Here is a 23615-nt window from a genome sequence, read left to right on the forward strand (position 1 = left end):
CTGTTGGATTAGTAAAAGTGTGCCCTATGCCCTGAACCCTTTATCCGCTTAACAGAGAACACTTAGATCACCGTGGGAGAAAAAGGTTCCCGCACACGGCTGACACAAACTATAGCAAATATTTGGGCTCTCATGCTTTTTTTCAGTAGAAGTAAAATATTGAAGTAGGCAGAGCTTGTGCTTCCCAATTCAAGCTTGTACACATACGCACGCACGCATGGGCACGCATCCAATCACGCACGTACACACACACACACACACACGCACGCACGCACGCATGGGTACGCATCCAATCACGCACGTACACACACACACACACACGCACACGCACGCATGGGCACGCATCCAATCACGCACGTACACACACACACACGCACGCACGCACGCACGCACGCATGGGCACGCATCCAATCACGCACGTACACACACACACACACGCACGCACGCATGGGCACGCATCCAATCACGCACGTACACACACACACACACACGCACGCATGCACAGATTGTGAGTACACCTCTGTTCTGGATCTCCACAGAGTGTGATGTCAGAGGTCAGGGAGAACAGTGAACGGGAGGTGTGTATGGGTGAACATGTGTGTTTGAGCACTAGGACAGGGTCGTTCCTCTCCAGTATAAATACTGGGTCCTGGTGGAGAGGGGTAGAAAAGTGATGCATACACCTTCAGGACTGTGTGAAAAGACAAAAGAGGAGTCAAACTTACCATAAAAGGAGGTTACACGGCAGAGAAGAGAAGATTCACAGAGGAGTTATTCACCACAAAGAGTGGAGAATGACTGACCAAAACGGTAAGGGATTTACCGTTATTTCACATATTTTTTAAACCATTGGTAGTGCCCTCCGAAGTAGAGGAGTCAAATATTACAAGCAATTTCTATGTCTGTGAAAAATTGGCTGCCGGATGAATTCACAGCCGTGTGTTAAGGTCACTCATTCTAATTTAAGCAATGCATACCATGGGAGCATGAGACCAACAGGCTCACATGCGCTAATCATACAAATATGAGGATGGAGCAGAGGTGTTATCTGACAAAGTTTATTCTCAAATGTGTACATTTCTAAATTTAAACATAATATACAGTAGATCTGTGTTTCTCATTGTCCAAAATGAAAGTTGGTCTGTTTCTGTCTGTGATCATAGTATATGGCACACAAGTGTGTCTAACCTCAGGAATGGCTGAAGGATGACTTCAGTTTGATGGCTTAGATTGGTCTCTTTTGTGCCAATCTGACCTGGCAAACCAGGTCTATACTTACTTATTACTTGATGTTTTATAAAGAACTTCTGCAAAAAGCATCAAACTTTGTTATTCAACTCTGTTCTTTAAAAAAAAGCTTTCTCCCGCGCTACTGTTACAATATAGGATTAACCCTTTAATATCAAAACAGCAATATTAATGTTTTCACACAGTGCCACATGCTTGAGTGGAGTTGTCTACCGACGGTAGCTACTATAAATATGAAGTCAGGTCCTTGATTTTATGACTCACACTGATAGTCAGGCTCAAATAGATGACATGTCTGACTTTTCTGTGGTTTGACCTGTACAACATGGGACAATTGTGATTGATATGACTAAACTAGAGATCTCTCTATAAATATGAATATCTACAAGAGTAATAGTACAGGTGTGGTCTGGTTACCCCCTAAAACATCCTCTTGAACTCATTATTTGTAACTATACAGTAGAATAGTTTTTTTTTAGAAGTGACTGAACCATATGCTTTTTATTTCTTTGTGTTCCAGGTGTATTTATGGGGATGGACCTGCTTTGCCAGGTGAACAGCCATGCCCATCGTACAGAGGAGATGGACGTGGAAAGGCTTCTGGTTCGTCGGGGGCAGCCCTTCTCCCTTGCCTTGCAGTGCCACACAACCCTGCCCCCTAAACACAAACTAGCCATAATCTTGCATCTAGGTAAGCAACTCAATGACAAGGACCATAAGCTTAAGTCAGCAATAGAGTGGATACTACTGCACAGTGGGAGGAAGAGTTAGTTATGATTGACAGATACAAAAAATAAAATGGTCTGGTAAAACAGCTTTGACTGCCAGTATATGTGTGGTTTTGTTTGTGTGTTTAGGTAAGGAGGGTGAGGTGGTGGTGAAGGTGTTGGATGCCCGTGCTGGCAGGGACAAGTGGTGGTTCCGCCAGCAGGGGGCTCAGAGTGAGGTGCTGCTGACGATCCACAGCCCAGCAGACGCCCCTGTGGGACTCTACAGCGTGACAGTGCTGCTCCTCTCCCCTGACGGACACATCCTGGAGAAGACAACACCAGAGACGTTCTACCTGCTCTTCAACCCCTGGTGCAAAGGTGAGCTCACACATGCATGTCCTGCGTGCATATGCACACACACACTAGTTGAATCAGTAAAGAAGTATTGAAAGTGCTCAGTGTTGCGGCACTGCACCCTGTCCTGTTTTATTTGCTCTTTTGGTAAGGTGGAGGGCTCAGGGAGGTGCCACTCTCAGAAGGTCAGAGTCAGGGAAGATACTGTCTTCAGTTGTGTATTTGTGCCTGTCCCTGTGATTACTTTGAAATACATTTGAGCCGAACATGAAATTATAACAACATATAGAAAAATATGAAATTAGTGGAACAGATTGCTTATATGAAAGTTGTCAGTTGTGTGATATCACTACAACAAGAATGCCTCGCTCTTCTCTGAGTCTTTATTTTTCTCCCTCCCAGCTGACTCTGTGTACCTCCCTGATGAGGAGCTGCTAGAGGAGTACATCCTGAATGAAAATGGCCTCCTTTACCAGGGTTCCTGGGACCAGATTTCCTCACTACCCTGGAACTTTGGACAGGTAGCAAAGAAACAGCACTTCTGAAGGACAGACAGCCAACACAGCTGAGATAGAATAGAGAGCCCAAACCTGTTGTTCCCATTATCAACCCATCGATCCAATGAGAACCAGATCTCAGTGATGTGCAGCCTGAATCACAGTTCATGCTGAGGCATTCCAAACAGAAAGATTAACAACGGGGCATGTGGGTGGGTGTTGGCAGCCAGTGGTTTCTGTCAAGTCTGTAGGCTTGATGGTGGCCTGTGTGAATAGTCACAGCTTGGTGTCGTTTGGAGACACCATGCACCAGCTGGCAGAGGAAATGTCTCTGGTGGATGTAAGACATTTTTACACTGGATGTGTGAAAATGCCAACCACTCAAACGTGGGTTTTTCTCATCTGAGAGAGACAGAGACATAGTCACATAGACATTGAGAAAGAGACAGACAAACAACCTGCGTGGCTTATTGTCTCCATCCAGTGAGGAGAAAGTACATAGAGTCACAGTCATAATCAACAATTCTATGTATGTATTTTTAACACTGGTTTGAGATGTGTATCTACGTCATCATGAGCTCACTTAATGCATTCTCATAATATTTTTAAGTATAATCCCTCATGTCATTTTTCATAGTTTGAACAAGATGTGGTGGACATCTGTTTTGAAATCCTGGACAATTCACCTGCTGCACTGACAAACCCAGAGATGGACACAGCCAACCGAGCAGACCCAGTGTACGTGAGCAGGACAATTACTGCCATGGTAAGGTTCACCCTATAACTTCATTATTTCTACACATTGGGAATAGTTATAATCTCACAGTAATTTACCTGCCTGCTCTACACCTGTGCAGGTGAACGCTAATGATGACCTTGGCGTGGTGTCGGGCCGTTGGGACGGGAAGTACGATGACGGGGTGCCGCCCACACGTTGGACTGGCAGTGTGCCCATCCTCAGGCGCTGGAGTGAGGCCGGGGCACAGAGGGTGCGCTACGGACAGTGCTGGGTGTTTTCAGGCGTAGCCTGTACAGGTGAGAGACACATATGTGGACAATTACAAATACCTAGGTATCTGGTTAGATTGTAAACTCTCCTTCCAGACTCACATTAAGTACCTCCAATCCAAAATTAAATCTAGAACCTATTTTTGCAACAAAGGATCCTTCACTCATGCTGGCAAACATACCCTCGTAAAACTGACTATCCTACCGATCCTTGACTTCGGCGATGTCATTTATAAAATAGCCTCCAACACTCTACTCAGCAAATTGGATGCAGTCTATCACAGTGCCATCCGTTTTGTCACCAAAGCCCCATATACTACCCACCATTGCGACCTGTATGCTGGCTGCGACCTCGTTGGCTGGCTCTCGTTGGCTGGCCCTCGCTTCATATTCGTTGCCAAACCCACTGGCTCCAGGTCATCTATAAGTCTTTGCTAGGTAAAGCCCCGTCTTATCTCAGCTCACTGGTCACCACAGCAGCACCCAACCATAGCACGCGCTCCAGCGGTATATTTCACTGGTCTCCCCCAAAGCCTATTCCCCCTTTGGCCGCCTTTCCTTCCAGTTCTCTGCTGCCAATGACTGGAACAAATTGCAAAAATCACTGAAGCTTGAGACTCTATTCTCCCTCACTAACTTTAGGCATTAGCTGTCAGAGCAGCTCACAGATCACTGCACCTGTACATATCCCATCTGTAAATAGCCCATCTGTAAATAGTCCATCCAACTACTTCATCCCCATATTATTTATTATTATTATTTTGCTCCTTTGCTCCCCAGTATCTCTACTTCCACATTCATCTTCTGCACATCTATCACTCCAGTGTTTAATTGCTAAATTGTAATTACTTCACCACTATGGCCTATTTATTACTTTTACCTCCCTAATCTTACCTCATTTGCACACACTGTATATAGATTGTTTTCCTATTGTGTTATTGACTGTACGTTTGTTTATTCCATGTGTAACTCTGTGTTGTTGTTTGTGTCGCAATGCTTTTCCTTATCTTGGCCAAGTCGCAGTTGTAAATGAGAACTTGTTCTCAACTGGCCTACCTGGTTAAATAAAGGCGAAATAAAAATTAAATAAAAACATAGGAGACAACACACTGACACAAGATGGCTCTCTCGTTTTGGCTCTCTCTCAGCTAATTTCCTAACACTCTCTGGTTCTATATTTGCACTATCAAATATTTCATTCAGCTACAGTATATTAAGCTATAAACAGACTATATGCTGTTTGCTGATTGGTTCCTTTCTCTCACCCATCACACAGTTCTTCGCTGTCTGGGCATACCCACTCGCCCAGTTACAAACTACTCTTCTGCCCATGACACTGATGGCAACCTGAATGTGGACTATCTGTATGATGAGCAGCTGGAGAGTGTGTCTGAAGGCAGGAAGGACATGATCTGGTAAGGCTCACAACCTACACTTCTATAGTTTTCATGTTGCTTTCATTTCTAGATATCAGCTTAGAATTATGCAGAATCAGCACTGTATGATTGTGTGTGTGGGTGTAGGAACTACCATTGCTGGGTGGAGTCCTGGATGGACAGGGAGGATCTTCCTAAAGGCTATGATGGGTGGCAGGCTCTGGATCCCACCCCACAGGAGAGGAGTGATGGTACGGTCCCACTTCATATTCATGATCAGTCTTGGTTTACTATTCCCTTTAAAAATCTATTTTTTTATGGTTGGGCTACTACAGGAAGTTACATTTCATACATGTTTTTCTGTAAAGTAGTTTTTCTTGCCCTCATCCCTATCTCCTCCTTCTCAGGGGTGTACTGTTGTGGGCCCTGTCCAGTGAAGGCAGTGAGGGACGGTGATGTGGGGATGAAGTATGATGCAGCCTTCGTGTTCTCTGAGGTGAACGCAGACCTGGTCACCTGGATCGTCCACCCAGATGGCCAACGCTCACAGGTTTCCCTCAACCAGAATACAGTGGGCCAAAACATCAGCACCAAGAGTGTGTACGGAGACTACAGAGAGGACATCACTAAACATTACAAATACCCTGAAGGTATTCACTTCCTTCCCTTAAACAAACATACTGTAATGTTCACACCTGCACAAATACTAGCACAGATGGAAAGAGAACCTAAAGAGTACAGTAGACTGTTACACACTACAAATACCCCCAAGGGAAGGGTGTCACTTTGGACACATACCACACGAACACACCGTTAATTTAACAGTATGACATCTTCCTTCCTTTCTACCAGGTTCAGTGAAGGAGCGTGAGGTGTATGAGAAGGCAGGACGTCAGGTAACGCAGCCGAATGGAGCACCAGGGCAGCTGGAGCTGAAGATCAAACACGCCCAGGCCATCCTGGGCACAGACTTTGATGTGATAGTGGAGGTGCACAACGTCGGTGGAGAGGACACCCCAGCCCAGCTGACTGTGACGTCCAACGCTGTCACCTACAACAGCCTCCACCGGGGGGAGTGCCATAGGAAGACTGCCAGCCTGACAGTGCCAGCCCAGAAAGGTGGGCCTCAACTGCCATCACACAATCAAACTTTTGAACTAGTGTGAGACCCTGTGTTTGATTTATTTTTTAGCGCCACTGGGTCAGTCTGACCCCTGGGGTTCTTGTATGTTTAGGAACCAAGTTAACAGTGCAAAACTATAACATGGAAAAGGTGTGAAACAATACAATAACATACTTTCTCCTCTCATCCCTATTATTCTCACAGCTCATAAGGAAGTGCTGCGGCTACGGTACGATCACTACGGGGCATGTGTGTCTGAGCATAACCTGATCAGGGTCACAGCACTACTCCAGGTCAGCGGCCAGCCCGAAGTCGTCTTACAAGAGGTCAACATCCAACTGAGCATGCCTCAGCTCCATGTCAAGGTACTATCTGGAACTGGAAATGGCTCTGGTGAAGCAATGCTTGAATTGAGTACTATTGGTCATGAGAATGGATATGTTCAAGTGCAAACAGTGGTTTATAGTATATTGATTTAAGGTTGTTTGTTACAGAAATGATCATTTCTGATGATGCCTGCATTGTCCATGTTCTTTCTCCAGGTAGTGGGAGATGCAGTTGTATCTCGGAAATTGATTGCCCACATCAGCTTCACCAATCCACTGCCTATTACCCTCAGAGGGGGCGTGTTTACTGTGGAGGGGGCAGGTCTGACAGCAGCGCGGGAGATCCAAGCACCGTAAGTATCTCTGTGTGTTGTATGTGAGAGAGGAGATCCAATCTTCATTGAATTTGTATTCGCTTTTTCAGCAATGGGAGAATGTATGTAGACCTGAAACTCTTTAAAACCCAGGGCTCTTTAAGATCTCACACCCTGTGCAGCAGCTGCAGATTTAGAGAGGGTAGCATCTCAGAGAGCTTTTGGCTGCCACTGTAAATTCCTCAGCAAGGACATAGTCTGACCGCATTGCATGAGTAAAAATAACAAGATCTGCTTTTCTCTCGCTCCACCTCCCTTAAAAACACAAAGAGAGAGCCTGACATATCCTCCTCATCCCAGGCCAACGATGATTAAACCGGCCTAGCGTGGCTCTCCAGGACCACAGGCCAAATGTTACCACACATAACCACCAAAAAGAGATGCCAGTGTAAACATATGCCCTCAGACTAAACACAGGATAATATCTCTGCTGGCCATCTGGGTGAATTTAACATTATTTGACAAAACATCACACTTCCTGGAAGGACCTAGCCTACCTCATTTTTTGGTCATCTCATGTAGCTCAAGTGTGAAAAAAAAAATCCACATTTTCATAGCAGCACTAGGATTGGGCAGTCATATAGTTTCTGTACCATACTGGGGTATATGGTATTACCAAAGATTTTTTATAAATAACCCAAGATAGACCAGAACTTAATCATAGTGGGCCAAACAAGCAAGGTGGGCAGAGCCAAGCATGAGCTAGTGAGATCCTATTGGTGTGTTCTAGCATTTATTTGCATATTTCCATTAGGGAATACCGACTCTGTGAAATGGGTGTGTGAAATACTCAATTCGCCCTTGCACTCTTTCTAAACAATACCATTTTTGAAACTTTGGCAAAGGGTAAAGTCTACAAAATGCAGTCCACTCGGTTTGTTACACATAGTTTTGGAAACAGAAAACTGTATGGAGATCAAATGTTTTATAGATGAGAAAATGTACAGAATGTCTCGCTCCATCTTCTCCCACTGCCGGCCACTGGGCTTCCTCTCATCACCATATTTGGTAATGAGTGGAAACACCAACCGGATGCTTCACATTTATACATCCGGTGAAATATCCTGCTCATTGTTCCATTCGTGGTATTAACGAATGTGCATGCACACAAGGGGCGGTATTTAAAAAAACACAAAAAATACAAATGTTGGCAGCAGGGATCTTGATCCAGGAGGGGATTGAATGTCTCTGCTGTAAACAAGAAGCTTGACTAGTTGCCAGTTAGCAAACAAAATGCATAGCTGGTGCCCTGAGATGAATCATTTATTTGACACATCTTAGATTTCTTATAGTCATACTTAATTTATAAGCAGTGGCGTATGAGTTTCCCCAAACCCAATAAACACTTTTTCAAGGGAGTATTGAACATCATACCATCTGTATTTTGAAATACCCCGGCATACGGTATAAAAGGTACAGTATATCACCCAAGCCTAAGCAGCACATAGGCACTGTAATTTCTGGCAGCTAATCGAGTTTACAATTCCAGCAGACCTGAATGTTAAACAATTTGTGTGGTCTTTCCCAGAAATATAATACTACAAAAAAGCTTCTATTAGCAGATAATGTTTCTGAATGAGCTGGTTTTTGGCTTGTTAAAATACACTGAACAAAAATATAAACGCAACATGCAACAATTTAAAGGATTTTACTAGTTAGTTAGTTAATTTAAAGAAATCAGTCAAATGAAATAAATAAATTAGGCCCTAATCTCTGGACTTCACATGACTAGCCAGGGGCACAGCCATTGGTGGCTTGGGAGGACAGTGGCCCACCCACTTGGGAGCCAGGCCCACCAACTGGGAAACCAGGCCCAGCCAATCAGAATGAGTTTTTACCCACAAAAGTGCTTTATTACAGACGGAAACACTCCTCAGTTCAATCAGCTGTCCAGGTGGCTGGTCTCAGTCGATCACACAGGTGAAGGAGCCGGATGTGGAGGTCCTGGGCTGGTGTGGTTACATGTGGTCTGCGGTTGTGAGGCCGGTTGGAAGTACTGCCAAATTCTCTAAAAAGAAGGAGGCAGTTTATGGTAAAGAAATTAACATTAAATTCTCTAGCAACAGCTCTGGTGGACATTCCTGCAGTCAGCATGCCAATTCCACCCTCCCTCAAAACTTGAGGCATCCGTGGCATTGTGTTGTGTGACAAAACTGCACATTTTAGTGCCTTTTATTGTCCCCAGCACAAAGCGCACCTGTGTAATGATCCTGATGTTTAATCATGTTTTTGATATTCCACACCTGTCAGGTAGATTATCTGGACAAAGGCCAAATGTTCACTAACAGTTATATAAACAAATTAGTGCCCAGAAATAAGCTTTTTGTGCATATGGAAAAATGCTGGGATCTTTTATTTCAGCTCATGAAACATGGGACCAACACTTTCCATGTTGTGTTTATATTTTTCTTCAGTATAGCGCGACATGTTTGACAAGGCCTCATTGAACACAGCAGGAGACCTCCGTTAGTATTTTAACCGTTAGTGGAACAGAGCAAGACTGACTTGAAAGAACTATGTGTGCTTGTAGTGAAACAACCTCTTTTCTCCTACAGAGATGACATTGGACCAGGTCAAGAGGTCAAGGTCAAGTTGTCCTTCAAGCCCACCCGAGCAGGTCTGAGAAAACTGATGGTCGACTTTGATGCAGACAGAATAAGGGATGTTAAAGGCATTGCCACTTTGATTGTGAGAAACAAGTGAACTGTCAATTAACAACGTATATCATATCATGTATATTTCTATATAAAATAATTACCCTGTAAATGCAATATGAAAGTGAGTTGCAAAATCATGTGTTGTTATTTTCTATTGTTCTTGATGATCTTATGAAGGGATTTACAAGACTTGGCAAAGAAAGGTGGGTCTCTGAATCCAAAAGTATTGCTAGAGTCCAGAGACTAAATCTATTTGTGAGACAAATGTAACCATACCCTTTGTCACGTAGAGTAGGGCAGAAGGCTAAACTGAAAAACCTAACCTCTATCAAATAAAAAGATGGCGGAGCCGCACAAGTACTTCTGTGCGTGTGCGTGTTTATTTATATAGTGAATCCGGTGCCAGGTTTCCTCCAGACGTGACACTTGGCATTTAGGCCAAAGAGTTCAATCTTGGTTTCATACGGCCTGAGAATCTTCTTTCTCATGGTCTAAGAGTCCTTTAGGTGCCTTTTGGCAAACTACAAGCAGGCTGTCAAGGTATGGCCTTGTCGTGACGTCTTCTGAATGGTCCCGTAGGGTTGGAGGCGGACCCGCTCTAGCCAGAGTAGAAGCCCCCATTGGTGCACAGCAGTCTTCTGTTCTGGGCACCCGACCAGTAGCAGGGGAGAAGAGTTGTTTATTCTAGGAAATGTTTGTGTCAGGGGTTCGTGAGGTAGAGGGCAGTTTACTATGGCTGGGTGTATGTGTTCATGCGATGGAATGTCTTTGTTTCCTGGGGTCGGGAGACAACAAAGCTGAGGAGATAGTGTTAGGGGGTAGTTTTATTGCTGGCTGTGTGAGCTAGTTCCTGTTTTAGCAGGGGTACATAGTCAGGCGGTTTGGCTTGGCGCTGTATAATATATGAACTATGTATATGAATGTTTACATATTTATATAACAGTTTTAAAAATGTGCATTTTTTTTCTCGCTTTGTCATGATGGGTTATTGTGTGTAGATTGATGAGGAAAACATGTTATTTAATCCATTTTAGAATAAAGCTGTCACGTAACAAAACGTGGAAAAGGGGAAGGGTTCTGAATTCTTTCTGAATGCACTGTAAGTCCAATTTGGATATGTTTGGCTGTTTTCGTTGCATAACATGTAGAAGCGGTCTCTATTCAGGTTAAGAAGAAGTGACTACTAAATGCTAACTCCCATTCACATAAGCTGGTTAGCACAGCTAGCATACCGAAATCAGTGGCTGTTATCAAATTAGTTTAACTGTAATTCAGTTGATTGGTAACGATGACAAGAACATGTGTTAGGGTTGACATCCCCATACAATCATTCTACTCTGATTTTTACCTCAACATAGTGTGAAATACACATATAAACAATAGCCTAAATGTTGTCTAATTTTGCAGGGGGGGCAATGAGGAGACTCAGGATCCCCCCCAGCCCTTTCCCCCACGTGTTTCCATGGCAATTCCATTGTTTTGGTCGAGTTCAATTGACTTCTCCACCGCAACTATGCGTAGAACACGTCATCGTGTTCATCTAGCGCCAAAGTGTGCATGTGCAGGTCCTCAAATCCAAGGCACTCCTTCGATATAAGGTTCTTTTTGACAAAACTGAATACGTTTGTCACTCACATGGTTGGAGTAATAAAAATGTTCAACTGCTTAAGACATTGGCTCAAATCTAGGTTGTGCCTTAAGTTTAGAGAAATTGAACAACTAAGGAAGATTTTTCACTTCTCTTATTGACTTCTCAAATCCCGGCCTGGTTGTAACGGGATTCTTCCGTCGAAGGAGAGGAGGACCAAAATGCAGCGTGGTTGAAATTCATGTTTGTTTTAAATAAGAAAACTATACATGAATAAATTACAAAAACAACAAACGTGTAAACCCGAAACAGTCCCGTGTGGCACAAACACTGACACAGGAGACAATCACCCACAAAACCCAAAACCAAACAGGCTACCTAAATATGGTTCCCAATCAGAGACAATGACTAACACCTGCCTCTGATTGAGAACCATATCAGGCCAAACACAGAAACAGACAAACTAGACACACAACATAGAATGCCCACTCAGATCACAGCCTGACCAAACAAAACATAGAAACATACAAAGCAAACTATGGTCAGGGTGTGACACTGGTCTCTTTTGAACAGTCGCAATTATTATTATTATTTTTCCTGGTGCACAAGACACCTGTCTGATTTACGCCTGTCTCAGTGGACTTATCTATTGCGGAGGCCATGGTGATGGCACTGTTTATCACTCTTAAGACATGATACTGAAATGGTATATGGTGCAAAAATAATGGTGCAACACTAATACATAGAATATTTAGGGAGGCACGATATATCGGTGAACATATCAGAATCGGCCGATATTAGCTATAAATGCCAACATTGGCATTGGCCCGATGTCTAGTTTAACGCCAATGTGCAAAACCAATGTCAAAGCTGACGTGCATACCTACAGTTGAAGACGGAAGTTTACATACACCTTAGCCAAGTACATTTAAACTCAGTTTTTCACAATTCCTGACATTTAATCCTAGTAAAAATTCCCTGTTTTAGGTCAGTTAGAATCGCCAATTTATTTTAAGAATGTGAAATGTCCGAACAATAGTAGAGAGAATTATTTATTTCAGCTTTACTTTCTTTCATCATGTTCCCAGTGGGTCAGAAGTTTACATACACTCAATTAGTATTTGGTAGCATTGCCTTTACATTGTTTAACTTGGGTCAAACGCTTCAGTTAGCCTTTCACGAGCATCCCACAATAAGTTGAGTAAACTTTGGCCCGTTCTTCCTGACAGAGCTGGTGTAGCTGAGTCAGGTTTGTAGACCTCCTTACTCGGACACACTTTTTCAGTTCTGCCCACCAATTTTCAATGGGATTGAGCTCAGGGCTTTGTGGCCACTCCAATACCTTGACTGTGTTGTCCTTAAGCCATTTTGCCACAACTTTGGAAGTATGCTTGGGGTCATTGTTGTTAAGGGAATTTTTATCAATGATGACTAATTATGTATACATTTCAATCAGGACTGACTAATCAGAATACTATTATGTTACTGTATATGTACTAATCCGAATACTATTATGTTACTGTATATGTACTAATCAGAATACTATTCTGTATATGTATGAGTTTTCTTTATTGATCCCAGTACTGAATATAATGTGTGTGAATGTCGTCAAGAGTTAGAACAATGACTGTCTGTTCCTTGGTAGGAATGAATGAACGATATCTTCAGACTGGCTCGAATGCTTATCTACACGAGAAGGCCTTGGCTCGTAAATTATATTAAATTGGTAGGGAGACGGATGTGGGAAGGATTGAGATACAGCCTTTGTACTGGAACGGAGATGGCTCTGGTTGGTGCTGAAACTAATGATATCATTTTCAGTTTATAACCTGTGGTAAACTGTATCGTATTCAGTACTCTCGTGAATAAAGGCTGCTATTTGACTTTAAGACCGGGCTCTGTCCATTTCTATAAAATAAGGGTCTTACAAATTATTATGAATTGACAGAGTGTTTAATTTTAATTGGGTATTAGAACAGAGGAATTACATTCCTGCAACAATTGTCCAATTGGAAGACCCATTTGCGACCAAGCTTTAACTTCCTGACCGATGTCTTGAACTGTTGCTTTAATATATCCTCATAATTTTCCTTCCTCATGACGCCATCTATTTTGTGAAGTGCACCAGTCCCTCCTGCAGCAAAGCACCCCTACAACATGATGCTGCCACCCCCGTGCTTCATGGTTGGGGTGGTGTTCTTCGGTTTGCAAGCCTCCCCCTGTTCCTCCAAACATAATGATGATCATTATGGCCAAACAGTTTTATTTTTGTTTCCTCAGTTCAGAGAACATTTCTCCAAAAAGTACGATATTTGTCCCCATGTTCAGTTGCAAACCGTAGTCTGGCTTTTTTATGGCAATTTTTGAGCAGTGTTTTTTTCCTGGCTGAGGGGCCTTTCAGGTTATGTCGACTCGTTTTACTGTGGACATAGATACTTTTGTACCTGTTTCTACCAGCATCTTCACAAGGTCCTTTGCTGTTGTTCTGGGATTGATTTGTAATTTTCTCACCAATGTACGTTCATCTCTAGGAGACAGAACGCGTCTCCTTCCTGAGCGGTAGGACGACTGCGAGGTCCCATGGTGTTTATACTTGCGTATTATTGTTTGTCCAGATGAACGTGGTACCTTCAGGCATTTAGAAATTGCTCCCAAGGATGAAGCAGACTTGTGGAGGTCTACCATTTTTTCCCCAAGCTGTTTAAAGGCACAGTCAACATAGTGTATGTAAACTTCTGACCCACTGGAATTGTGATACAGTGAATTCTATGGGAAATAAACAATTGCTGGAAAAATGACTTGCATGCACAAAGTAGATGTCCTAACCGACTTGGAAAAACTATAGTTTGTTGGCAATATATTTGTGGAATGGTTGAAAAACAAGTTTTCATGACTCCAACCTAAGTGTATGTAAACTGTATGGTTTGCATTAAAGTTTATAATATCAAAGGGAGTTCAATGAATTTATAGCTGCCTGGCCAGCTGTAAAACATGAACAGTCAGTGGTGAAGGTAATGGGTCTATTCTAAAGGCCGAGACAGACCCTGATGGTAATTTTCTCAAGATTGAGAATGAGGCCAAACCTGCCATAAACATGATTTTTATACAAGGATGTCCTAGTGGAAGGAAGATTCCATTGGTGTTTTATTAGCCCAGACAAGGGATGTGCTGTAACATTGTTTTTGCATGAATTTTAATGAAACTTACTAATTTTGCCAGAAGCAGATTAATATTGTGTAGGGACATTTTTTCACTTCCTATTTGATGGCAATATATTGATTCAGCATTTGCTATGGATGCAAGGATCAATAACATTTTAATTGGAACTTAAGCTTATTAGGTGCAGTGTTCACACCTGCCTACTTGAGCTGGGCGATGTGGAGAAAGATCCTTTCGCGATAATTTGCCTGAATTATAAATACGCTAAGTTTATTACATGAATCAGCTTTTTGTGTTTAAATGATCCTTTAAAGTACTACTACTAGTTTGATGGTTGTAGCCATCAATTGCCCCATTAACAACCACCCATATTAGCAAAGAAGGTGTGGTGGTACACACAGAAGTGCATCTGCACTGGGGGCTAGCACAATGACTTGGATGATTTGGGCAAGGACGTGTACCACCACACCTTCTTTGAGATGCTGGGCTCCTGGTCCTTCGGAGACTACTTTAAGGTAAACCAGGCAGACCAACCAACCGCCTGTTAGATAGTGTTGTCATCTGACCTGTTATGAGGTCAATGTGGATGCGTGTTAGAAAGATGAATTGCTTTCTCTCATTTCCTTTCCTGCTGACTCCTCTCCCTGCAGCACCTTGCCTGCACCATGGCCCTGGAGTTGCTGACTAAGGAGTTTGGGATTCCCATCGAGTGCTTGTATGTCACCTACTTCGGGGGTCATGAAGAAGCTGGGCTGGAGCCGTATCTGTAGTGTAAACAGATCTGTCTGGACCTCTGGTGAGTGAGTTTCACGAGTAGGAAATTCTGGGCAGAACTAATAGGGCTATTAGGTATCAAAATCTACCTGAATGATAGAAATATCCTGACCCCTTTCTACTCTTGTTAATGTGGTTAGTAACACTATGTGTTGGTTGATAAGTCTCTCAGGTAGAGGTTGACCGATTAATCGGCTAGGCCGATCAATTAGGGCCGATTTAATGTTTTCATAACAATCTGTAATCTGCCTTTTTGGATACCGATTATGGTCAATTACATTGCAATCCACAAGGAGACTGTGGCAGGCTGACCACCTGTTACACGAGTGCAGCATCAAAAGGACCTTGTGGCTGCAAGTATCAAGGTAGTTGCTAGCTAGCAATAAACTTATCTTATAAAAAACAATCAATCTTCACATAATCACTAGTTATAATTACACATGGTTGATGATATTAAGAGGTTAACTAGCTTGATCTATGTTGCATATAATCAATGCGAACTGTGTAAAGCTCTTAATTCATCATCAAATCACAGCCTACTTCAACTTCTCAAAACAGGTGATGATTTAACAAAAGCGCATTTGCCAATAAAGCACAATCGTTGCACAAATGTAACTAACCATAAACATCAATGCCTTTCTTAAAATCAATACACAAGTATATATATTTTTAAACCTGCATAATTCATGTGGGTGACTTCCGGGTTGGATGCGTGCTGTGTTAAGAAGCAGTGTGGCTTGGTTGGGTTGTGTTTTGGAGGACGCGTGGCTTTCGACCTTCGTCTCTCCCAAACCCATACGGGAGTTGTAGCGATGAGACAAGATAGTAACTACTAACAATTGGATACCACGAAATTGGGGAGAAAAGGGGTAAACATTTTTAAAAAATGTTTTAAAATAATTTCATGTTAGTAGGCAATTTTAACTAGGGAAATTGTCACCTCTTGTGTTCAGTGCAAGCAGAGTCAGGGTATATGCAGCAGTTTGGGCCACCTGGCTCGTTGCGAACTGTGTGAAGCTCATTTCTTCCTAACAATGACCATAATTAATTTGCCAGAATTGTACATAATTATGACATAACATTGAAGGTTGTGCAATGTAACATCAATATTTAGACCCATTAGATAAAATATGGAACAGTTCTGTATTTCACTGAAAGAATAAACGTTTTGTTTTCAAAATGATAGTTTCCGGATTTGACCATATTAATGACCAAAGGCTTGTATTTCTGTGGGTTTATTATAATTAACTATACGATTTGATATTTGATTGAGCAGTCTGACTGAGCGGTGATAGGCAGCAGCAGGCTCGTAAGCATGAATTCAAACAGCACTTTCCTGCATTTGCCAGCAGCTCTTAGCAATGCATGAAGCACAGCACTTTTACTGACTTCAAGCCTATCAACTCCTGAGATTAGGCTGGCAATACTAAAGTGCCTATAAGATCATCCAATAGTCAAGGTATATGAAATACAAATGGTATAGAGAGAAATAGTCCTATAATTCCTATAATAACTTCAACCTAAAACGTCTTAACTGGGAATATTAAAGACTCATGTTAAAAGGAACCACCAGCTTTCATATGTTCTGAGTTAGGCACTTAAACGTTAGCTTTTTTACGTGGCACATGTTGCACCTTTACTTTCTTCTCCAACACTGTGTTTTTGCATTATTTAAACCAAATTGAACATGTTTCATTATTTATTTGAGACTAAATTGATTTTATTTATGTGTTATATTAAGTTCAAATAAAAGTGTTCATTGTTCATTCAGTATTGTTGTAATTGTCATTATTACAAATATATATATAAAAATTGGCTGAATAACCGGTATTGGCTTTTTTTTGGGGTCCTCCAATAATCGGTATCGGCATTAAAAATAAATAAATAATCGGTTGACCTCTACTCTCAGGGTACGGTACCCTTTTCAATCCTAAAGACGGCATTCTACTGGTTACAAAAACAGTCATTCCCTCCTTTGGGACTCACCTGTTTTACCTGTGTGTCCTCTCTGGGTGACAGGCTCGCATTCTGCCAGGCAGCATGAAGGATGACTTCTGGGAGAAGGGGACACAGGTCCTTGTGGGCCCTGCAGTGAGATTCACTTTGACTGTATCGGGGGGAGAGATGCTACCTGCCTGGTCAATATGGACGACCCCAACGTGCAGGAGATCTGGAACCTGGTGTTCACCCAGTTCAACAGGTAAAACATGGAAAATAAGTGGCTTGCAATAAGCTGTCTTATGTGTAATAAACGTATGCACACATGGTGCCCTACTCCTGTTCAGGTTTATACAGTTCAAGTCCTGTATAATACACATGCAGATGCCCACATAGTCACATACAAGCATTATGATGTCACTGAACCTGTTTCCCCCTCCTCACCAGGGAGTCTGAGACAGAGCTGAATCCCCTGCCTATGAAGTGTTGATACAGGCATGGGTCTGGAGCGTCTGGTCCAACTATGACACAGACCTGTTCATGCCCTACTTCCAAGCCATCCAGAAGGCAAGCACCACTGCCAGTCATTATTTATTGAATCGTGTGTTCTCTGTCCTCTGAATGACCTCGTTGACTGTACCACTGTGGTTGTTCCAAACAGGGCACAGGAGCCAGGGACTACACAGGAACGGTTGGTGCTGAGGACATCAATGGCATTGACATGGCCTACTGTGTCCTGGCTGACCACGCCCACACCATCACCATCACCCTCTGTGATGAGGGCAGGCCAGACAACACAGGGAGAGGGTGCCCTTTCAACTGTCTGGCTGACCACGCCCACACCATCACCATCGCCCTCTGTGATGAGGGCAGGCCAGACAACACAGGGAGAGGGTGCCCTTTCAACTGTCTGGCTGACCACGCCCACACCATCACCATCGCCCTCTGTGATGAGGGCAGGCCAGACAACACAGGGAGAGGGTGCCCTTTTAACTGTCTGGCTGTCTTTCATCTATGCTTGTCTGAACATCAGTCTGTTAATGTGGACATGTTAACCCTCTCCCACTGTTTGTGTGCAGTTGTGTTGCTCTCACGAGAAGCTGGTTGCTCAGAGAGGCTTCTTTGCCACCTTAGTTGATGTGGTGGTAGAGTCCCTAGTATGAAATCTCATCCCACTCCTACTCTTCATGTTATTAACTATCTATATCTCTCTCTCCCTCTTAGTCATCCTCCCTTACCTGTCTTCCTCTGCTGTCCCCTCTCTCCAAGGTGATGACTTCCCTGAGCTGAAGAAGGACCATGACATGGTGAAGGATATCGTCAATGAGGAGGAGGAGTAGTTCCTCAAGACACTCAGCAGGGGGCGAAAGATCCTGGACAGAAACATCCAGAGTCTGGGAGAGAGCAAGACCATCCCTGGTACTGAAGGGCCACATTAGAATATGGGATCAATTAGAAACATTTAAGTTGTTGTCAAAACAGAATGTTTCTGAACTTGTTTCTCTCCTCTTTCTCTCCCTGTGTAGGTGACACAGCCTGGTTGCTGTATAACACAAATGGTTTCCCCAGTGGATCTCACGGCGTTCTTCGCTGAGGAGAGGGGGATGATGGTGGACGTTACAGAGGGGGATGTTGGAGAAATGGTGACCAGTAGAAAAGATAGAGCCTTGGATTGGCATGGGAGTTTATGTGAATTTCTGCATTTGCCTGTCTTGAGTACTGATTTGCGGATGTACAAAGATAGGAATGCTTTCCTCTCTGTCAGCATTTCTCAGTCAGCATTGCACTTTTAAGTGAGAAGTGCCTTGCTCTGCTGATTAGATAAATCAGTATTTACAGTACATTACAGATCCATCACATTGCAGTGGTAATTCATACTGAAAAGCTCCTTTCCACATAGGAGTGAAGGTCAAAATCACTTCAATAAAGCCATATGATATCAGTGCTAAACATGCAAGTTGGCTTTCTATCTAAAGAATGAGTATGATGCTTCAGCATAATGAATGACTGATCCAGCATTAGAGTAAAGTTAGTTGCAGGTTTTTTGCCATGGAAATAGATCTGAGATTGAAGATTTGGGCTAAGGCTTTCTCCTCCATGTCCCAGGGAAGGGCTCTGGGGAAGAGGACCACATCATGCTGGACATCTATGCCACTGAGGACCTATGCAATCAGGGCATTGCTGCTACTGACGACTCACCCAAGTACAGCTACAGTGCTGGCGACTCACCCAAGTACAGCTACAGTGCTGACGACTCACCCAAGTACAGCTACAGTGCTGACAACTCACCCAAGTACAGCTACAGTGCTGGCGACTCACCCAAGTACAGCTACAGTGCTGACGACTCACCCAAGTACAGCTACAGTGCTGGCGACTCACCCAAGTACAGCTACAGTGCTGACGACTCACCCAAGTACAGCTACAGTGCTGACGACTCACCCAAGTACAGCTACAGTGCTGGCGACTCACCCAAGTACAGCTACAGTGCTGAAGACTCATCCAAGTACAGCTACAGTGCTGAAGACTCATTCAAGTACAGCTACAGTGCTGACGACTCACCCAAGTACAGCTACAGTGCTGACGACTCACCCAAGTACAGCTACAGTGCTGGCGACTCACCCAAGTACAGCTACAGTGCTGACGACTCACCCAAGTACAGCTACAGTGCTGACGACTCACCCAAGTACAGCTACAGTGCTGACGACTCACCCAAGTACAGCTACAGTGCTGGCGACTCACCCAAGTACAGCTACAGTGCTGACGACTCACCCAAGTACAGCTACAGTGCTGACGACTCACCCAAGTACAGCTACAGTGCTGGCGACTCACCCAAGTACAGCTACAGTGCTGACGACTCACCCAAGTACAGCTACAGTGCTGACGACTCACCCAAGTACAGCTACAGTGCTGAAGACTCATCCAAGTACAGCTACAGTGCTGACGACTCACCCAAGTACAGCTACAGTGCTGACAACTCACCCAAGTACAGCTACAGTGCTGAAGACTCATCCAAGTACAGCTACAGTGCTGACAACTCACCCAAGTACAGCTACAGTGCTGACGACTCACCCAAGTACAGCTACAGTGCTGACAACTCACCCAAGTACAGCTACAGTGCTGACGACTCACCCAAGTACAGCTACAGTGCTGTCGACTCACCCAAGTACAGCTAAAGTGCTGACGACTCACCCAAGTACAGCTACAGTGCTGAAGACTCATCCAAGTACAGCTACAGTGCTGACGACTCACCCAAGTACAGCTACAGTGCTGACAACTCACCCAAGTACAGCTACAGTGCTGAAGACTCATCCAAGTACAGCTACAGTGCTGAAGACTCATCCAAGTACAGCTACAGTGCTGAAGACTCATCCAAGTACAGCTACAGTGCTGAAGACTCATCCAAGTACAGCTACAGTGCTGACAACTCACCCAAGTACAGCTACAGTGCTGACGACAGCGGCAAATATGGACAGAAACAAAATCAACTCAATTTCATTCACCAACTCAAAGATGGTTTGCTTGATATTTATTCAAATCAGTTTCTTGCTTGTGTCAGTGTTTTAATCTCTTTATATGATTCTGTGGTTGTCCCACAGTTTGAGCAGGCTGTGGGGACAGGGCTGGCTCTGAGAAGGGAGCGTGCCTTCGTGGATGAGGTAACGACAGGGCAGGAGTGTGGGATTCTGCTGGACCATACCTCCTTCTATGCTGAGCAGGGAGGACAGAGCTTTAACGGGGGCTACATGCTGAGGAAGGACGACTCTGGAGATGACGTAAGGACAGGACAATCAAACTATGGCCGTTATTGTATCAAGCATATCAAACCTTTGAAACAATGTAAGGTCAAGCCACAGTGAGGAGAGGTCCATATCACACTCAGGTTCATGGTGGATACGTGCTGCTTGTAGGAACCGTTTGTGGCACTCTGGAGGTGGGCGACTGCGTCATCCTGCACGTGTACGAGGTAATACATCACTCAAAGGTACATTTTATGACTCAGTTTTGAGATATTTTCTATTTTCTCAACTTGGTATTGAAAGAAATTAATTACATGTCTCTCTTTTCTCCACCCTCCACCGCCTCTCTCCCAGGCTGGTCATAGGCCCATCATGAGTAACCACACTGCCACCCACATCCTGAACTTTACCCTGCGGGGGGTCCTGGGAGAGGCTGACCAGTGTGGCTCCCTGGTGGCTCCTGACCGCCTGCACTTTGACTTCACCGCCAAGGGTGCTCTGTGCACAGGAGCGGTGCGACGCACAGAGAAGATTGATTCATGACGCAAAGGTGAGAGGTCGTAGGCCACTGAAAGTATGAGTAGGGGTATGTTATTTTCTGTTTGATCAAGTTTGTATTTACACAGATCTATGGTTCAGGTGTTATTGATCTCAGGCCTTTTGTCTATTGTTTAATTTTCGCATTCCTGGGCTGCTTTTCTTCTTATTTGGCAAACAACACCATTGCGCCTTATCATTCCGCCTATCTCCCTTTTACTGTTATACAATATGTGACCCCAAGGCGCCTGTCATTATTTTCTCCTCCTCACAGAATGCAATGTTTTCAAGCACATATTACCAAGTCACTGTGTTGTTGCAGTCTCTGGGCATAGCGGTGATCTCCCAGTGGGAGAAAGATGAGATGAGGGAGGCTTTGAAGGGACTGAAGAAGACCATGGATGACCTGGACCGTTCCAACAAGGCTGATGTCCAGAAGAGGGTGAGAGAGCGCGGGGGGCCAGGTCTAGGCTAAGAGGGGTTGATAGAGGTTTTATGACCGTGTGAAGGGATTAGTACATGTCAGAAAATTGATTGCAGGGCCATTCTAGAAGTATTGTTTTGCATGGTTGAGCTGGTATTTCATTGCTATGTGCTCTCCTCCCCCAGGTTCTTGAAAAGACCAAGGAGATGATTGACAGCAGTCCTAACCAGCCACTGGTAGTCATGGAGATGGAAAATGGAGTCTCTGCCAAGGTAACAATAGCATCCTTTCTAAGGCATCCCAAAAACTACAATACCACAACACAGCACAGAGATCCCTCGATTCTAATCAGAAGTGTAATTCTAACCTGGTGTTTGTCTGCATCTCTCTGTGCCAGGCTCTTAATGAGTCTCTGAAGCTGCTGAAGACCCAGTCCCCCAGACTGCTGCTATGCTCTTCACAGTAGACAACGAAGCTGAAAAGATCATCTGTTTATGCCAGGTTCCCCAGGTAAGCCATGCATCTAACCTACATGTGTATTTGCATCCATTCACTCCATAATTCACAGATGAGCTCCTTATTTGTGCTTAAAGCAATAACTTGGATATTTTGTTGTGACAGTATCTTATCTGTTCACTCTCTCCTCTACCAGGATGTTGCCAACCGAGGTCTGAAGGCCAATGAGGGTGTGCAGGAGCTTAGCCCTCTGATGGATGGCAAGGGTGGTGGCAGGGATATATCTGCCCAGGGCACTGGCAGGAACACACACTGTAGCAAAAACACCACAAATGGCCAACCAGTTTGCCTGCCTTATTAAACTGGGTGAAAACTAATATGGAGGAGACTGGGGTGTGGTGAAGGATTGTAGGGAAAACCCTTACCACCCCCACTGGAATGTTCCAGCTGTTCTCTGTGACTCTGGACATTCCAGGCAGGAAATTGTAAAGGAACATTCACCCATCTAATGGTTAGAAAGGGAAGAAGATGCACAAGCCCTCTGTCTCTTTCTCTGAAAGGCAGATGCACCTGCAATTTAAGGAGGGTATCAAGGTTTGAGTCGATGCACAACTCTGATGGATCCTTCAATGGTCTGTGTGCTCAAAGGAGGCTAATCGCTTTGATTGGGTAACTGAATGATGATCGGTGTATGCGAGATGCTAACCCTCCTAGCTGATCTGTCCTCTAGTCGTCAAAGCCCAACAACCATCCTCTTAAACCATCCCTTTTAAACTAATGATGGAAATACTCAATGGTAAACTGCTTCTGTTCATTGCCTGTTCCTTCTCTATTCCAGTGGTCTTTCCATGTCATTGTGTTTGTGTCTCACTTCCCTGCCCTGACTGTGGGGAGATTGTAATGTAGATTGACACCTACTACAGTAGCCATGAAAGGCAGAAGCAACCTTAGCATCTGTCAGTGCCGCTAGCTTTGTAACAGTCTTGTTGTCTCTTTCATATGTAGTGTCCAATAAATAATTGTCAATTAATTAAGTGGATGACATGACATTGTCAAATCTGTGAAATGCATTTTATTGCCACTTCCTAGGAATGCATTGTGATTGGTCCATGTCTGATGCATTCCATGTTGTGGAATGAAAATACTGGTAACACTTGATTTCTGTTGCATTCTTTCCACGAATACTAGTAGTTAGATCTCTCTTCTCCTGTAGTTTATGGGCAATGGTACTGTAAGATGACCTGTTTGACTGGTCAGTCAGATGCTCGGTAAAGATGTCAAGCTTTAGTACAGGGAAGATGTTGTCGCTGCTCCTACTACCCCACTTAA

General features: G+C 43.8%; 1 protein-coding gene and 1 pseudogene across 2 annotated transcripts; both read left to right on the forward strand.

Moving 5' to 3' along the window:
* The first annotated feature begins 573 nt into the window (after window positions 1-573).
* On the forward strand, window positions 574-15172 carry tgm2l (transglutaminase 2, like). Of its 2 annotated transcripts, XM_052474990.1 has the most exons (14): window positions 574-810; window positions 1769-1939; window positions 2106-2336; window positions 2715-2833; window positions 3447-3575; window positions 3667-3844; window positions 5094-5232; window positions 5341-5444; window positions 5601-5843; window positions 6046-6312; window positions 6521-6681; window positions 6859-6995; window positions 9572-9633; window positions 15071-15172. In XM_052474990.1, the coding sequence occupies exons 1-14, from the start codon at window positions 795-797 to the stop codon at window positions 15106-15108; spliced, it is 1995 nt and encodes a 664-aa protein (XP_052330950.1). In that variant the 5' UTR covers window positions 574-794; the 3' UTR covers window positions 15109-15172. The 2 variants fall into 2 exon arrangements, with proteins under 2 accessions (XP_052330950.1, XP_035653664.1); XM_035797771.2 differs by lacking the exon at window positions 15071-15172 and having other exon boundaries at window positions 9572-10986.
* Window positions 15159-23290, forward strand: LOC118400854 (alanine--tRNA ligase, cytoplasmic-like; annotated as a pseudogene).
* Window positions 23291-23615: the final 325 nt, after the last annotated feature.

The sequence above is a fragment of the Oncorhynchus keta genome, chromosome 22 (genome assembly GCF_023373465.1).
Source record: "Oncorhynchus keta strain PuntledgeMale-10-30-2019 chromosome 22, Oket_V2, whole genome shotgun sequence".
NCBI lineage: Eukaryota > Metazoa > Chordata > Actinopteri > Salmoniformes > Salmonidae > Oncorhynchus > Oncorhynchus keta.

Excerpts from the sequence above, each read along its gene's own strand:
- tgm2l (XM_035797771.2), top strand. Across the intron at positions 5,445-5,600 it reads CCCACAGGAGAGGAGTGATG|GGGTGTACTGTTGTGGGCCC; the intron begins GTACGGTCCCAC and ends CCTCCTTCTCAG. Across the intron at positions 6,313-6,520 it reads GACAGTGCCAGCCCAGAAAG|CTCATAAGGAAGTGCTGCGG; the intron begins GTGGGCCTCAAC and ends TTATTCTCACAG.